Source organism: Triticum aestivum, chromosome 3B, assembly GCF_018294505.1.
Source record: "Triticum aestivum cultivar Chinese Spring chromosome 3B, IWGSC CS RefSeq v2.1, whole genome shotgun sequence".
NCBI lineage: Eukaryota > Viridiplantae > Streptophyta > Magnoliopsida > Poales > Poaceae > Triticum > Triticum aestivum.
Window position 1 is genome coordinate 431,250,719 of NC_057801.1, and position 12,120 is coordinate 431,262,838.

At 44.7% G+C, this 12,120-nt stretch overlaps 1 protein-coding gene across 2 annotated transcripts; it reads left to right on the forward strand.

Moving 5' to 3' along the window:
* The first annotated feature begins 756 nt into the window (after positions 1 to 756).
* LOC123070211 (probable isoprenylcysteine alpha-carbonyl methylesterase ICMEL2) lies at positions 757 to 10,546 on the forward strand. 2 transcript variants are annotated; one of them, XM_044493286.1, is made up of 11 exons: positions 757 to 1,264; positions 2,152 to 2,228; positions 2,441 to 2,591; positions 2,674 to 2,748; positions 2,857 to 2,958; positions 3,373 to 3,510; positions 4,242 to 4,307; positions 4,385 to 4,525; positions 5,600 to 5,690; positions 7,001 to 7,162; positions 9,250 to 10,546. In XM_044493286.1, the coding sequence occupies exons 1-10, from the start codon at positions 846 to 848 to the stop codon at positions 7,157 to 7,159; spliced, it is 1,419 nt and encodes a 472-aa protein (XP_044349221.1). In that variant the 5' UTR covers positions 757 to 845; the 3' UTR covers positions 7,160 to 7,162; positions 9,250 to 10,546. The 2 variants fall into 2 exon arrangements, with proteins under 2 accessions (XP_044349221.1, XP_044349222.1); XM_044493287.1 differs by having other exon boundaries at positions 949 to 1,264; positions 2,157 to 2,228.
* Positions 10,547 to 12,120: the final 1,574 nt, after the last annotated feature.

The following is a 12,120-nucleotide window of genomic DNA, read 5'->3' on the forward strand; positions in this document are numbered from 1 at the left end:
CTATGACGCCTGAGTGTTAGGCGCCGCATCTATCAGACGCTGCACATTAAAGGTTAATTCGGTGAAATATTTTTAAAAACGGTTTAGTTTGTGAAATAGTTTCGTGAGATTAAATTTGTGCCTTTTGCCACGTGAAGCGTCACGTTTCCAATGAGTCGCATCAGCCGGCCAGCCGTGTCGGGAACTAGGAGCAAAGTCACTTGGGTTCTAACGCGTGGCGCGGCGACACGTAATCGCGGGCCCACCGAGCCGGACGCGGACGGCAGCGGCGTTCACCTCACAGCCGCACCCTAAAGCCAGCTACGCCTCGCTCCAGAGACCGCAAACGAAGCTCTAGAACCTGCAAAGATTCCCCTGCCTCACGCCACAATCATATACGCGGCCCTACCACGGTACACCACTCACCAATCATTTTAGCCCATACAAAAAATTGCATCATCGGGCCATTTAGGTACACACTCTCGTGTTTGTTGTCATCGTTTCATTTTTTTTCTTTCAAATTTCTAATTTTCTAATAACGGAAGAGATTTCCTTGCTGGGGCCTGAGCCTCCCCAGCGTCGTGTGCTGTGCTCGTCATCCATCATTGAGCCTTCTACGCATCCTTTTGCTGGCAAAGGACATATGCTCTGTGTGTGACCAACTGACCATAACGCACGATGAGTAGTACTCCTACCACGAGTAAATAATTTTTCGAATTTCGACAGTGTCACAGCATTCGTGTTGCTGTATCCAACTCGACTACCTTGGACACCGAAAGCCTCGTCCGGTTCCCAGTTCTCAGCCTGCAAAAGTCCGCCCACGCCGGAAGAATGGCGAAGCAAGGAGGCAAACGAGGATTTGCGGCATGTTGCTGCGCTCGCCCCGCCTCCCCCACGCGTCCCTCCACGCCACGCACTCGCGCTCGCGCTCCCCGCCCGCCTCCTCCTCCTCCTATTTAGGCGCGCCCCTCCTCCCCGCTCCATTCTTCCGCACCAACTCGAATCTCCCACTCCCAACCGCCCGGCGGACCTTCCCGAGCCTTCGCCACGCAATGGCAATGCAGTTTCCCCCCTCCGGGGACGACGCGCGCGAGGCGGACGCGCTCCTCCCGCGGAGCGACTCCGCCGGCCGCCGCCGCTCGTCGCCCGTGCAGTCCGCGTCCCCGAGGCCCCAGGGCTCGGCCGGCCCCAGGAGGCAGTCGTCCTTCCGCCACGACGTCGGCCATGCCGCCTCCGAGACCTACCTCGTCACGCGCCTCACCTTCACCCTGCTCCAGTACCTCGGGTAATCACCGAAATTCCTCGCTAGCTACTCCACTGTCTCAATCGCCACGAGGCACTCCAACTCGAGGGCGATCGCTATGATGCAACACGCACGGTAGTGGTGATGGTTTTGATGCTCCTGTAGCGACCCAAAATTTCAGTTCTACTTGGAAACTTCCTTATGCCCGGAGGTCGTTGAGATGGCTGAGTTGCCAAGGCAGCTTCATATCAATCCCTATGGAGAAGCCAACTCCACAAGGTTGTTTGATCACGCAATTGCGTGAGGGACATGGACTAGAATTAAGCTTCGGGGACCACATAACTGTTTCCCTGTCGTGCGGGCTTTGTCTTTGCATAACAAACCATTTGTTCAGAAACAAATAAAAAACCTGTATCCATCTTGATTTGAAGATCTTGGCCCTTTTCGTTGTAAAAGACGGAACAAGGAGGGGATCGCTTTTATCTGCCTTAGAATCGTGTTTCGCATCTTTGCTACTACAACAATACAGCTATTTCTGTCATAACCGTCTCCAAGAGATGCATCGGGGGGACGATCTTGCAAGCAGTTCTGCTGAAACATAAATAAGCCTGTCATGTATTCACTAGAGTAGTTGGTTGTGTGCATCCTAGCGGCGCAAAGCCAGGTTGTGTGCTCATTGTGTTTGTATCCCTTTGATGCTGCATTATGAGTCCGTACTGAAAATTGCTGGGAATATATTAAGGAAATTTATTTTGAAGTATGGCATGGGGAGGCCATGCAAATTCTTGCCCTTATTGTAGTTCAAAACTACGTCCATCTTGATAGGTTAAGATTCACTGACAATTTTCACCCTTTTTGTCAGAATGTAGTGATGAATAGAATCACTGTTGATATTTTTCTGTTCCCGTTCTAATTTTATTATTATTCAGGTTAGGTTACCGCTGGATGAGGCAGCTTCTTGCCCTTGCAGTCTATGCCATTCTACTTATGCCAGGTTTTTTGCAAGGTATATTGCAGACAGGTTACCATTTCAGGGATTGCGCTATTAGTTTTTGTTATGCACATCAAGGAGCATGTGGATGGATATTCTTTGTTATTTCTGATGTTCATGAGGTCTTCTGCTTCTTGAATGGACCCTTGGATTGTTGGCTCATTTCATTAGAATATGGTATCATCGATATCCTATAGCATTCTGAAAACATTCTTTTCTTACTGCAGTTGGATATTACTATTTCTTTTCAAGTCAGGTTCGTAGAAGTATAGTTTATGGAGAACAACCGAGAAACAGGTTAGATTTGTATATACCCAAAGATAATAGAAGACCCTGTCCCGTGGTGGCCTTTGTAACTGGTGGGGCCTGGATTATTGGGTGAGCTGATATTTTTGCAACTACGCATTCCGTTAATCCTTCACGGCGACTTCATTTGTTGACAACCTTGCTCGAAATTCAGTTACAAGGCATGGGGTGCCCTTCTTGGCAGGCGGTTGGCTGAGAGAGGAATCATAGTTGCTTGCATTGATTACAGGTGCTGCTTGATTTCCGTTGAAATCACTCCATATTATTTTGTTAATAATATGAAACAATTGTTTCACTTTTTATTTGCTTGACACAATATTCACACGTCTATTTTCAGAAATTTTCCTCAAGGAACAATAAGTGACATGGTTAGCGATGCTTCTCAGGGGATCTCATTCGTGTGTAACAACATTGCTAGTTATGGAGGTGATCCTAATCAGTAAGATAACCATTTTTTTGTGTGTACGAAAGTGACTTTTGAATGACCACAAAGAGCAGTTTTTCCCTTAGGCTAAGTTTACGTGCCAATTCATGTCATTTGCTTAAGAAGATGCATGATTCGGTTAACCGATGATTGTCAGCTAGATAGCCACAAATTATTGATGAATTATTCAGGAAACTTGACCTCTTTTTATACACTGGACACTTCTTAGAACTTTACTTAAAGCCCTTGTGCTAGCTTAAGTTTTATAAATATTTACATGTCATTTTGCATTATGTTGATGGCATATATTTACATCATTCTGTTTATTATCATTACTGATACCTTCCACCATAGTGATGTTTGTATATGCACGGCATTTCAGTTATCATAACTCTGTATGACCTAGTTGATTTTACGATAAACTTGTAGGATCTACTTGATGGGTCAGTCAGCAGGAGCACATATTTCAGCATGTGCCCTAATGGAACAGGCAGTAAAAGAGTCTAGCGGACAGCCCATTTCTTGGAGTGTTACACAAATCAAGGCATACTTTGGTTTATCTGGAGGGTGAGATCTTAGGTTCCTTGCTGGTTAGTCTTTTGTGCATGACTATTCAACTACTTGTGGAACTTAAGATAGTACAAGCATCAGAGCTCCTGTAAGCTGTGATGACATTTTAGGGGTTTTGGTTTTAGAATACTCCTTAAAACCCATAACCAAAGGTTAAATTTCATATTGTTCACAGAATATTTGAGTGATTGCTCCTGGAAGATATTGACTTCAGATATTTGGCCAGATACTGGGTACACATTAGGTTGCCCTTTTGTGTATTCAAAAAGTAATTGCAGTGATCATATTTTGTATGTTCTGGATTTGAACTAATTCGAACGTATCAATATGAGAGCTAGACTTAAAATAGTAAAACCAAACCAATTGTTGTCTTTGTATTTGCAACCAGATGGCTGTATAGATTGTCTTTTAGAAGACCTTATAAATTTTCCAACTTCTCCTCTGCCAGTAATTACAATAATAGTTTGGTCCAAATTTTTGGAATGACGCCACTACCAAACTCCTTCACCTAGTCCCAGTTGCTTCTAGTCTACAAAGAGGACACCATCATATTCCAATGTCACATGGAGTTTGATAGATTTGTACTTCAAAGTTATCTTGAAATATATATTGTGATATTTCTTTTTCATTGGATTACAAATAAAACTTGACCTCCAATATTTTATGTTTCCTTTCGGATGTATAATGGTGGACACTCGACATGGTTCAGTAACAGTAATATTTTGCAGATACAACATCCATAATTTGGTCGACCATTTCCATCAGCGTGGTCTGAACCGTTCAATATTTCTCAGGTAGTAATATGACTATGTTTTGATCCATCTATTTAATAATAAATTGATACTGACACCAAGCACAATTACTGTTTCAGTATAATGGAGGGAGAAGAAGCATTGTCACGTTATTCTCCTGAAATTGTTGTCAAGGAGTCGAGTACCCGGACCATAGCTCTACTTCCTCGTATCTTTCTTATGCATGGAACAGATGATTATTCAATACCATCGTCTGCCAGGTTTGTTTATGTCTTCTGCAGATGTTTATTTAACACAATGAAGGGCAAACCATACCCACCTACCCTCCAAAAATTCTTGATGTCGTGGTAAAAGGAAATTCTTTTACTGTGCAAGTTCATCTGCATCTCAATTTATTAAAACAAACTTTCCTTGGCATCTTAGTTTAGTCACTGTCTGTTCTTCTGATCTACTCCCTCCGTTCCTAAATATTTGTCTTTCTAGAGATTTCAACAAGTGAATACATACGGAGCAAGATGAGTGAATCTACACTCTAAAATATGTCTATGTACATCCGTATGTGGTAGTCCATTTGAAATCTCTAAAAAGACAAATATTTAGGAACGGAGGGAGTAGTTGAAAAGACTACAGAAAATACTCTAGTTGGATTTCATGAAACAATAAACCAAGGTTGTGTAGGATATCTCGCCTTGGCATTTCAATTTACAGTATACAACTTCAGTGAGTTGAAAAGGCTACAGAAAATACTCTAGTTGGATTTCATGAAACAATAAACCAAGCTGGGGTAAGGTAACATACCCTTTCGCAGTCACAGCGTCAAACTTTTCTAAGTTAAATGTCATGGTCTTTCCTTCTCCACTTTTAGGCTTTTAGCATCTCTTTTAGTACCAAGGTAATTGTTGAAGATGAAGTATATTAAAACCAAAACTGTACATAAAGTTTGCAAAGTTGAAAGGTATATTCACACTTTTCTTTGATAGGAACAATAGCAGAACTATTCATACACCACTCTTTGTTAAACTCCAGAAGTCCAGATGATAGTATATTTGTCAAAATACTGGCAAGTTTGGGGATTAACTGACTAGACATGAATATTCTCTCTGGTTTTACATGTGCAGCATTAAGTGTCAACTATTTCACCTGTAACAATAATACTACGTCTGAGAATTCTTTTTGACTTTCTACTCATTTATATTTTGCTGCTTCTAGTGCAAGCCTACAAGGTTGATCTATTGCCTGTTACTTGGATTGATATTTAGTTGATTGCTCCCTTGTTTAACTGACATAATGTTTCCCAATTTCACGATAGAAGTTACTCTGCTTTTTATGTGCAGTCGAACTTTTGTAGACGTCCTTCAACAAGTTGGTGCCCAGGCCACATTATTATTGTACGAAGGGAAAACACATACAGATATATTTATACAGGTGATAAATGTGGATGTCGATAATGAATCATTTTTTGTGTCATAGTATATTATAGTAGTTATATCTGTAAAGTCCAACTTGATTCATATGCTAACTATTTACTCAAACAGTAAGGACTTCATTCGCAAATTTTCTTACTTTTTTTTACTTTACTAAATGAAAATGGTGGATTTCTGGAAAGACTACCTCCTCAATGTGCTATTTCAAATATTTGAGGTCATTGTATGAACAAATTCTCAGGATAGAACATGGGATTATGTGGGCCTTTCCTTGGTTCACTAGGTTATGGCGACACTGAATCCTACTAGTACCAACTATGTAGTAATACTAGAATATTTTATGTAGGGAAAAAGTAGTAGTTGCTATATCATTCAACTTAATAGTGGTGACTTGTCAAATCAACTAAAGTGTTAGGGTGTGCATAGTTGAGCCAAACCAGTTCTGGCCAAGGTTTTGCTTGCCTATTATTGGGCCATATTGCCAATTAGAATGAACTCGAGTGGGAAAAGGGACATGGGCATGAAGCTTTCTTGGCAACATTCCAATTCCAAACAAGGACCAAAGTTCTGGTTGTGACCAAACAATTGGTATGGTTGTTTTTGTCACAAACCAAACATACCCTAAATACCCCTGCCTTCATTCTTTTTGAGAAAACGCAAAAAGGTTTTGCGTTTCATTTCATTAGAAAGCAGGAGAGTTTGGTACAGCCTCCCTCAAAGAGGGTAAAAGATACATGGTGGTTGTTTAGTGAACGTCCCAGGTTGTCGGCAATAACAATCGAAGGCCGAGGACTCCGGTTCTAGACCAAAGTGCGGCTTCCTCTTTGATACGTGCAATGGTGTTCGGTGCAGACGGGAGGTCGCCATCGAAGCCACACGTGTTCCTCTGCTTCCAGATAATCCAGGGAATCAGCAGAGTGGCGGAGGCAAGGCCCTTGCATAGCGGCTTGGGAGTGATCTGCTTAGGCAGAGTGTCGCAGTTTTGAACTAACCTTAGTTCAAGACTAAAAAAGGACAGACCCAGTGCATAGAAGCTCCCACACAAGGTGGGGTCTGGGGAGGGATTATAGGAACCTAGTCTTACCCCTGCAAAGTGCAATGCAGAGAGGCTGGTTTAGTTCAAGACTGCGACACTTATTATGGATCGGAGGGAGTATTAGTTAGTAAGAGAGAGATCTTATCACGTCTTTGCTACCTCTGAACTGGTAACTGCTGTATAATTATGTAATTAAAACATCTCGCCTAATTATGAGGCTCTAACTTGTTACTCTTGAGTTTTGTTCTAACTTGTTTATTTAAATCTTTTCACAGGATCCTCTTAGGGGTGGAAGGGATCCTTTGGTTGAAGATGTCTTTTCTGTTATTTATGCCGATGATGCAACTCGCCAAAATGCAGCTTCTGCGCCAACTCCAAGGCGCCTGGTTTTTGAGTGGCAATTGCAGTTGGCCCGTTGGATTAGTCCCTTCTAGAAGGTAATTGCTCTTACCGCCTTGCCTTGAACTCCTTCCCTGCTAGAATTCTTTTTGTGTAGTAAAAAATGCTACGGTTCTCATTAAACTGTACGAATGTATTAATTGTGGCCGTGCCAATATTGTATTATCCTGTGCCGAGTCTTCTGTTATGGGATTTCTTTTGAGTTCATTAACTTGAGGTGAGGGTAGTTCTTCTCAATCACCATTGATGTTGACTTGGAATTCTGTGTTAATTTCAACCTCTAAGCTCCCTAAGGCATATAAGAAGTTGTGACTTGTGCGCACTCCAGGTTTTTTTTCGTGGCGGGCCTTGCTTGTCAGTCGGTCAGGACCAATGATTTGACCTGGGCCCAGCCGCGAGGTGCCTGTATCGCTTGCTTGGGCTTCATATCACCTGCCAGCCGTCGGACATCCCGGTACCCCTGGTACTCCTTCAGACATAGGCAGAGCAGTAGGAAAGTACGGTCGTCCGGTGGAGGCCAAATTCGTTGTTTTGACCCTTTTGCGAAACTTTAGCAGGATCTGACCCTGGTTCGAAATTTTTTCGGGATCTGACCCTTTTCCTACCGCCATAGTCATTGGCTGTAGGTTACACTGCCTACCGCCACAGTCTCCGGCGGTAGGATTCAACTGCGTTATAATGTCGTTATAACATGAAAAATAGTCTACCGCCAAGGACCTTGGCGGTAGACCGTTATACCCTACCGCCAGGGTCCTTGGCGGTAGGGTCTGCCACTACCTTCACTTTGAAAATGTGGTCGCCTGTGCATGCATGCCGGCTGGGGCTGGCTCGTTGCAGAGAAATTGATTTAGTGTTAGGTAATATACTCCTATGAACCATGGCAGAGAAGAACAGTGGTTTGCTAGTGGTAGAACCAGGGATCCTACCGGACCTGCTGCGTAGGTTGTAGGGGAAGGATGGAGCGGGGCGAGGCGATGAGCGGGTGGGCCGGCAGCTGGGCGCCGTCGGGTCGGAGAGAGATGGCGGCGACGGCTAGGGTTAGAGGCGGCTAGGGTTCCGGCTCCTTTGGGAGCCGGGCAATAGGGATAATAATATTCTTATTGCTTGATTCCATAAAGAGTCTTACAGCCTATATTTATAACCTAGATAACTTGCATAAGAATTAACCTAAGATAACTTGTGGGCTAAGATTGCCCGGTGGGCCTAGCTAAACCGGTCATAACACTTCTCCCCGCCTGCACAAACAGCTCGTCCTCGAGCTGTAAGGTGGGGAAGCGCTTGTTGAACTTCTCGAGATGATCAACCAGCGTCAAACACCTTCTCGGCCACCACCTTGTCGGCAGCTGGGGCGGCCAGGTCGGCGGCGACGGCGTCCTCCGGAATGTAGTCTGTAACCTCCAGGTAGAAGAGTCGCGGGCAGGCATGGCCGGGCGTGTAGGGCTTGTCGCAGTTGAAGCACAACCCTTGGCGGCGACGCTCGAGTAGCTCGGCTGAGGTGAGCCGGTGGAATGGGCGCGCCGCGGTCGCGGCGAGGGGTGCCGCGGAAGCCTGCGCAGGCCGACCTTGTACGGAATCCGGCCCGGGTAGCGACCCAGCGGTCCGGGACGGTGATGCCTGCTGGATGGCCACCGCGCGGTGCTCGAACGCGCGGGCGTAGTACATGGCCGACTGAAGATCCTGGGGTCCCCGAACCTACATGAGTCGAAACAACGCCTTCTTTTACCCCTTCTGTTTTTGAAGTTGTAGATAAGGTGTACTTTATATCACTCACAAAGGCTTGTAATCACGGGTTCTGTGAGGTAACATAAAAGTTGATTGAGGAAGTTTTGTTGTTGTTTCTAAATGCATAGGGTAATTTCGGAAGTGTCCACCTTTGACTTTTCTGTTCATAATTACCAAGTGTGTGTGCTTCTAATTTTTGGGTAAGTGTGGCTGGTCATTCATGTAGTGTTACTTTTTGAGACATCATCAGCGTTTAAGGTGATTGGTTGTGCGAATTTGTAACAGTTCTGTGTCCTGAAATCTCTGTTCGTTTGATGATTGCGGTTGTGTAGGATCATGATAATCGTTTGTCATGTACTCCTATTATTGTTGGCATAATGGGTTTTGCTTTTTTTTTTTACAGACGACACCGCGGAGATGATGATTCTTAGGGTCTCGGCGATTGGCGTTTGTGTTACTGTATTTGCCAATCGAACCCAAACAAACACACGTAAAATGGGGGAAAGCAGTGAAACATCAAGCAAGATAAGATGAAGCAGATGGCAGAACTACACGTCTTATTTGTAATATTCGTCCCATGGATTGCACACACACTGTCAGCGCCTGTCGAGGCATGATCGACATCATGGGAGACAGAGGAAGGGAAAGGCGGGATTCATATATAATTCATAGCACCATGAAGATAGCATGCAAGCTCCATTTCTTCTGCTGCCGTTGTCAGTTTTTTGCTGCTGCTGGCTTGGAGCTCTTCACCTGCTGTCATTTGAAAAACACCAGATCATCAGGGAAAGAGCATGCAAGGTGAAGGTTATAAGGATCTCAATACGACATCAGCTGCAGGTTGTACCCTCTTCTTAGGCTCCCGTGGCTTTGACTCAGCCTTCTTGATGCCGCCCTTGGCGGCTGCTGGCTTGGTCGCCGTGGCACTGAGCTTTGCAGGCCCCTTGGTGGCACTAACCTTGGTAGGCTCCTTGGCCTGCCCTTCAAGTCCGGTTGGCTTCACGGCCTTCAGGGATGCCATTCTTATATGCTGCTCTGTTCCGGCACTGGAAGGCTCAGAAGCTTAAGCTGTCGTGTGCTTGATGAACTGGGGAATGGATGGACCAAGGTATTTATAGGCCGCTTCTTGGGTCTCCCAAGTGTGCAGAGTACAAATCCTACATGAAGCAAGAATAAAGGCTTCCTGAATTATTGTAGCAAGTGATTGATGGCACGGTGCAGTTGGATGCTTCTTACAGAATTGGATGCCTTGTAGCCTGGCAGGAGGTGCAACTTACCGGACGCGAAGTTTTCCATTCGAAATGTTTGAGGTATATTATTCCCTGAGTCATTAACGCACAATGGCACCAGGAAGCTTCCGAAGGTTTGCTGCCTGGTTTCTGTTGGTGTCTGGATGATCTCTCCCCCTCCGACGTAGGGGACACGGCTATAGCTTGTGTTGCGTTTGGCAAGTTGCCATGACGTCTTTTTTGTTTTTTTTTCGTTGATCCTATGGGATTTATAATAATTAAGTTGCATGTGTCAAGGGTGTCTTGTACAGTACTTTGTTTCAAACTCCCTCCGTCCCATTACGTCCTAAATTATAGGACGGAGGGAGTAGTTACTAAATATTAGACGGAGTAGTTCCTAAATATTTGTTTTTTTAGAGATTTCAAATAGACTACCACATACCTATGAATATAGACATATTTTAAAGTGTAGATTCACTTATTTTGTTTTATTTTGTTTTGTATGTAGCCATTTGTTGAAATCTCTAGAAAGACAAATATTTAGGAATGGAGAGAGTACTCTGTTTCATACTCCCTCCGTCCCATTACGTCTTAAATTATACTCACTCCCTCCGTTCGGAAATACTTGTCGTAGAAATGCATAAAATGGATGTATCTAAAACTAAAATACGTCTAGATACATTCATTCTTTTGACAAATATTTTCGGACGGAGGGAGTAGGACGGAGGGAGTAGTTTTTGGGATATTGTATCAGTAAGTGCCTTTGTTTCGTACTTCTTTTTGTTGAGGGACTATTTTCTTTTTTAAGGGTGCCAGCACTTCATTGATTCATTTGAACATTAAGAGGGATGCGTATTGGGCATGCGGAGAAATGAGCGACAAGTGATGACCCTGATCAAGCAAAAGGGAGTGTTTGGCTAGATTATGTGCATCACATTCGATGTTCTACTTTCAAAAGTAAAACTGCACTACTAAAGTTGGACCTATAAAGTGAAATCTCTCTAATCACTGTCAAATAAGCTCCTTTAGTTCTGTCTTGTATATCATGTACCATCGGTTTGCAGTCACACACCACCATGAGGCTCTAAGAGAAAGGTCTTCTGCGAGCGCGAGAGATTGTATTAGCAACGATGCTATAAACAAGTGGGAAGTCCGGACCAGGCCTGAGCAGAGCATGCACGGTAGCACCCATGTTGTAATAGGGCTGGGTCCCATGGCTATCTTTTTTCAGACAAATGACTGCAATTTTTATGGGCAAACCCTATTTGACGCATTTTGCGTCAAACAGTCGGGAAAACGCACACGCGACGCGACCTATCGAGAGATTTGGGCCGGCCCATCTACAGTTTACGCACAACTTCCAGGTTCCGGATTCGGGAAAACAATACAATTGGTAGGGATAAGGGTAAATTACCGCGAACCTCAACTCCACCGAGTCATCTTGCTTCCGAATAGAGGAGTATAAAGGCTTCATGGTCTTGGCGGCCTTGGTCTCCTTCGGCACATCTGGCCCTTGTTCATCCCCTTTCAAGAACGACGAAGGCGGCAATGACACCACGCCATAGTCTAAGGCCACCCTCCTTGTCTTCCTCCTCCTCTAGTCCTGCCCCTTGGCATTAGACTTCGAGGTGTCGGCAGTAGGTTCCAACGAAGATGCAGAAATGAAAGGTGGGACAATGGACCCCATTTCTAGCGGCACCATAGGTGGTACCACGGCCTCAAGCATGCAAGCCTCATGCCTCTCGATCTCCACCTTATCCACAACCTTATCATCGTTTGGCAAAAGGACTCCGGCATCCACTTCGCCACCAGCGGGGCAGTCCAGGACTTGTGGAGCGAAGGTTGAGAACGTCGCGACCTTAGGATCAATGGCCGGAGACGAGACATCTATAGCCAGAATAAAAATAGTTTCACCATGGAGTGACAAAATCCCTAAGACTCCACGGGCAAAGACCAAAAGATGGAACACCTACCAGTCTCCGAAGCAACGACCTCCAGCCGCGTGCTCTGGTCAGCAGCCCGAGACCTTTGCGGATTGGGCATGA